Source organism: Penaeus vannamei, chromosome 40 (genome assembly GCF_042767895.1).
Source record: "Penaeus vannamei isolate JL-2024 chromosome 40, ASM4276789v1, whole genome shotgun sequence".
NCBI lineage: Eukaryota > Metazoa > Arthropoda > Malacostraca > Decapoda > Penaeidae > Penaeus > Penaeus vannamei.
Window position 1 is genome coordinate 4,789,218 of NC_091588.1, and position 5,876 is coordinate 4,795,093.

Consider the following 5,876-nt stretch of genomic DNA (forward strand, 5'->3'; position numbering starts at 1 on the left):
CCACTAACACAAAAAAATATTGAGCTGTTCTCCTCAAAAACTTCACAAAATAAAATTATGTCCAAAGCACCACACACTTCAGTGACATGAACAACAACGCCGGTATGTATTTTTCCACAAAATCGTTTACTATCACTTCACGGCCTGTACACTGTCAACTATCCATCATCTTTAAGCACATCTGTCTCTGTACAAAGTGTATACTTCTTGATATAGACATATCTGTGAGTCATATCTTTGTCATTTGCAGGCACAATGATGGGCGGGCACAGGCAGGCAAGCAAGCAGGCAGGCAGGCAAGGCAGGCAGGCAGCAGCCACTCCTCCCACATGCAGCCTGGGTAGCTGGGCGAGGCATCCTTCGGTGCTGGATCTATTGCACAATCATTTCGTTCTTGCTCCTGGCTGGCTACGGCGACACCCCAACCCAAAAGGTGGCGGCGGGGCTTGCTGGTGCTTCCCCCGCCCTCACCCAAACAGCTGACAACGGCCAACCCACCCTCAACAAGGCGACACTTGCGCTACGGGAATATATTTGGGGCTTGATCAAGTGCACGCACACGCACACACACGCACACGTACACACACCCACAGCAGCCTGAGCTCCCACCCCTCACCCGTCCTCCCTCCCACACACCTAACTTAGCTCTTAATCCTTCTCTCCCCACTTCTCCGCATTTCCCACACCTGCACCACCTGCTCGCTGCCACACTGCCCTGGGGGACTACGGGGTTGTCAGGGCCCCCGAGGTGGCCGTTGTATCATATGCAGAGAGATTCATGTAATCGGCGGCCAGGAAGATGCCCGCCAGCCAGCACAGTCTAGCAACCCACCTCAATTTCTCTCTCTCTCTCTCTTTTGGCTGCTTTTAATTTTCGCTTCCTGACACTCGCACGAATTTTATTGGCTAATGACGTTCATGTAGTAACGGAAGCCCGAAGCCAGCGTCCCTTCGAAAGAGCTAGCTCGCTGCTGGGTGATCGATAGGGGAAGCGAAGCGAGGGCGAAGAGGCGAGAAAAGAGAACTAATAAAAGTGGAGATAGACGAGCAGCAACAACAGCAGCAGCAGCAGCACCACGTCCCGTCCAGCCAGCTAGCCAGCCGACACAGCGCAGCCGACCGTCCCGACCGACCGACCGACCGACGGACCCTCCATCCAGGGCCTCCTCCTCCTCCTCCTCCTCCTCCGCCTCGCACAAAACACTCCGCGACTTACACTCCGTAAACGTTCCACCAGTTCCTTCTTGCTGCCCGACTTGGATAGGCCTCGGCGCTCTAGCTCGGCCTTGAGCTCGACCACCTTGAGGTCCTTGATGAGCCGCACGCCGTCGATGGTGAGGCTCCTGGCTCGGTCGCCCATTTTGCTGCGTCAATTCCAAGAGCGGCCGTCCCCCGACACACGATCATCCTCACTCCATTTGCACTACTGAGAGCCAGCAGACGATAAACATGGCACGCGATTGGTCGGTCCGCCTTCCCGCCGCCGCCGCTGCCAATGGCGGCCGCGCTCTCATGTGGCACTCCGCGCCGCCGCCCAATCCCGGCCGCCGTTGCATGGCAGACGATAGGGGGCGGAGCGAGCGACGGCCGGAGAGCGCACGGACCCGCGCCGTTTGAGACCGGAACATTCTTCCTCCACCTCCTCCGCCTTCCTCTTCTCCTCTTCTTCCTCTTTCATTTCTTCCTCCCATTCCATCTCTCTCTTCTCCTCTTTCTCCCCCGCCCTGCTTTGCGCTGTTCCCCCGCTCTCCTCTCTCTATCCTCATTCCTGACGAACATTTGTCTCTCCCTTCCTTACCTTCTTTTCTCCAACTTTCTTCCCTCTGTCGTCCTCTTCCTCTTCTCCATCTCCCGTATGCCACCCCCCCTCTCCCTCACTCCCTCCTTATCTAAGCAACACGTAAGTCTATAGATTTGAGTTCTATGTATATCTATGGTGATAACACACCCGCAAAGGAATACATGACCTGTAAGTCGTAAAGATACAACCATACACCCTTATGAATATGCATTTAAACATAACTTAACATAATTAAGCGTACTGCATACATAAATACCTAAATATTTACCTGCGAATATGCAGATAGGAAAAAGTATGAGAGGAGAAGCGTAAGCTTAGCTCTCGCTTTATCTCTCGCTCCATAGTACACTGTCGCTCACTCTCTAAAACTCACACCCTCGCTCCATCTCGCTCCCATTCAATTTTCTCTCTCTCTCTCTCTCTCTCTCTCTCTCTCTCTCTCTCTCTCTCTCTCTCTCTCTCTCTCTCTCTCTCTCTCTCTCTCTCTCTCTCTCTCTCTCTCTCTCTCTCAATTCATCACTTTCTCTGTCTTCAGCTCTCACTCTCCCGCTATCTTTATTTCTCAAGCTATGTCTAACTTTATCTTGCCAACTTTCAATAACTATATCTCACTAATTTTCTCTCTACATCTACCTCTTATTCTCTCTCATCTATATATACCTCTTATTCTATCTCTGCCACCACTCATTAGTCTATCTCTACCTCTATCCTGACTTTTCATTCTACATCTACCCCTACCTTTTATTCTACCATCATCTCTATCTCTCATTCTATCTCTCCCTACCACTACTTCTCTCTACCTAAAATTTTATTTCTATCTCTGCCTATCACTCTATCGCTAGCTTTCCCTCCATTTCTGCCATTCATTCTATGGCTCCGTTCTGCCTCTCATTCTACCTCTACCTGTAACCCTCATTCTCTACCTGTAACCCTCATTCTCTACCTGTAACCCTCATTCTCTATCTCTACCCCTCTCTCTACCTCTCATTCTATCCCCCTCTCTACCTCTCATTCTATCCCCCTCTCTACCTCTCATTCTATCCCCCTCTCTACCTCTCATTCTATCCCCCTCTCTACCTCTCATTCTATCCCCCTCTCTACCTCTCATTCTATCCCCCTCTCTACCTCTCATTCTATCCCCCTCTCTACCTCTCATTCTATCCCCCTCTCTACCTCTCATTCTATCCCCCTCTCTACCTCTCATTCTATCCCCCTCTCTACCTCTCATTCTATCCCCCTCTCTACCTCTCATTCTATCCCCCTCTCTACCTCTCATTCTATCCCCCTCTCTACCTCTCATTCTATCCCCCTCTCTACCTCTCATTCTATCCCCCTCTCTACCTCTCATTCTATCCCCCTCTCTACCTCTCATTCTATCCCCCTCTCTACCTCTCATTCTATCCCCCTCTCTACCTCTCATTCTATCCCCCTCTCTACCTCTCATTCTATCCCCCTCTCTACCTCTCATTCTATCCCCCTCTCTACCTCTCATTCTATCCCCCTCTCTACCTCTCATTCTATCCCCCTCTCTACCTCTCATTCTATCCCCCTCTCTACCTCTCATTCTATCCCCCTCTCTACCTCTCATTCTATCCCCCTCTCTACCTCTCATTCTATCCCCCTCTCTACCTCTCATTCTATCCCCCTCTCTACCTCTCATTCTATCCCCCTCTCTACCTCTCATTCTATCCCCCTCTCTACCTCTCATTCTATCCCCCTCTCTACCTCTCATTCTATCCCCCTCTCTACCTCTCATTCTATCCCCCTCTCTACCTCTCATTCTATCCCCCTCTCTACCTCTCATTCTATCCCCCTCTCTACCTCTCATTCTATCCCCCTCTCTACCTCTCATTCTATCCCCCTCTCTACCTCTCATTCTATCCCCCTCTCTACCTCTCATTCTATCCCTATCTCTACCTCTCATTCTATCCCTATCTCTGCCTCACATTCTATCCTTATCTCTACCTCACATTCTATCCCTATCTCTACCTCTCATTCCATCTCTATCGCTGACCAATAGAGCAGCTTAAAATTGTTGCTGTAGAAACACTGAATAACGACAGAAGTCATCAGAGATAATAATTATGCAGAATGGGCTTTTATTCATTATACCAAGTCAAGGCTGTTGAAAAGAAATTAGTATCAGCAGGAGAAACAAATACGAAAATTGAAAAAGACAGGTAGCTAGTGAAGAATAATAATCTCATCTATCAAGGAGATTAGAGAGATATCAATGTTACAGCTGTCATAAGCGGTTACATTCGACAATTTTTCTGATTAAAATGATTCTCACAAACTTTAACCATTGTTTAATCATCTCACTGTTTTTACACCTTCGAACTGTAAACTGCACTTGGCCTATTTTACATTCTGTTTTCTGACATTTTTTTTACTTACAATTTTGGATCTGTTTTAACACAAATATTTATATAATGTTTGCTAATTTCCCTACTTTTATTATATTATTCTGAAGCCAAAGACAGACTTCTTTGAAACTCCTAAATAATCAATATGTATTTTTCAATGCTGGTGCTGCTGTTCTAGCCAATGTTAAACAAAGAATTAATGTAATGCAAAACAGCGATAATGCACCCTCGGTATCTATCAATATTTGTATAAAGCGTGATACCTATACCACGCAATTCTTCGCAGGTCTAGCCTTTTGTATGCTGGTATATGTATTCTCCACTAGTTTTTCTGTTAATTTTGCTGTACACAGATAGCTACACAAGTGCTCTGCCCAAAGGGAGTCAATTAGAAGCCCATTGTGATCTCACCTGATTTCATCCTTCCTTGAATTTCTCTTTTTTGAACGCTATCAATCTCACTCCTGTTATTATTAATATTGACATTATGATTATATCATCATCAAAATACTAATGGCCATAAAATACATTAAAGAATATGAAAATCAAAGCAAAACAAACATTACACAGGTAAGACTAGCAACTGCCTGCTTGGAAACTCGACACTTGTGGAACCAATAATGTGTAAACAATTAATAAACTAAAATCACAGTGGACATTAAATTTCCATCATCCCACCGCAAAGGGTTTAGATTTTCATTTTGGACCTTCATGCCCCCCACACTAATAGATCTTGGTTATTTCAGCTTTTAAATATTGAAATCTTGTCTCAGTCAAAAAAAAACTACATATGCTCTTTACATGGACTACAACCACCATATAAAATAATGTAAATCAAGGCACCCCAATTAAAACAATCTTGGGAATCTGAACAAAACTATACTCTTTCTTGGATATCCTTGTAAAAACCAAAAATGGTTTTGTAAAACCCTCAGTTCACATAAACTAACATACATGGATTCTGAAGGCCTAATTAGTAGAACCTTTAACAAAAGGAGAATCTTACATATATAATTTTTTCAATGGAATCACCAATTTATTTTTCTTCAAACTGTTTACAAAAGATCATGAACAAAATATTCAAGCCAAGTGATGAACACTGCAAGAATTTTGGACAAACTTTAACTAGTGAAGAAAAAAAAAAAATCTTTTTTCTTTACAAACAAAATATTGCCCTTCCAAGAATTTCACCACTCATTTAATGGATTACTGCTTCTGTTTTCAGCATCTGCTTCAGCATTCAGTATGGAAATCAATGATTACAATATCAATAATCCTATTGATAATATAATTCATACTGCTAATAATAGTAATTAACATTATCATCATGATCTAATAGGAGTGATAATGTCAATAAGAATAATGATGATGATGATGATGATAATCATCACCATCATCAATAGCTTCAGTAAAGACTAAATCAACTATTCCTATTTTTCCTATTTATATTATTTTCTGGCTCAATACATGACACACAAAAAAGAAAAGTTAACAATGTTGAATTGGCTTAACCCAAGGACAGCAGCTTTTACCCATGCTAAAACCTGCCAAGCACCAAGTGCTGCATGCAGACAGCCACTCCAGTGAAAAAATGAGAAACACAAGAAACAATAATCTAAAACAAATGCAGAAGAGGCCAAACAAGTGAATGACTGTTCAGTAAACACAACACGAAGGAGACTTGACCAAGCATGGATACTCGCCATCTG

At 44.4% G+C, this 5,876-nt stretch overlaps 1 protein-coding gene across 2 annotated transcripts in view; it reads right to left on the bottom strand.

The window, feature by feature from the left end:
- Window positions 1–1,438, bottom strand: part of LOC113824151 (microtubule-associated protein futsch) — a 32,812-nt gene extending 31,374 nt beyond the window's left edge. For both annotated transcript variants that reach the window (XR_003477480.2, XM_027376898.2), the window contains exon 1: window positions 1,217–1,438. Coding sequence is in view for 1 of the 2 variants with exons in the window: in XM_027376898.2 (XP_027232699.2) it covers window positions 1,217–1,360 (144 nt within the window). In the remaining variant the exon portion in view is untranslated. The remainder of the gene's footprint in view (window positions 1–1,216) is intronic.
- Window positions 1,439–5,876: the final 4,438 nt, after the last annotated feature.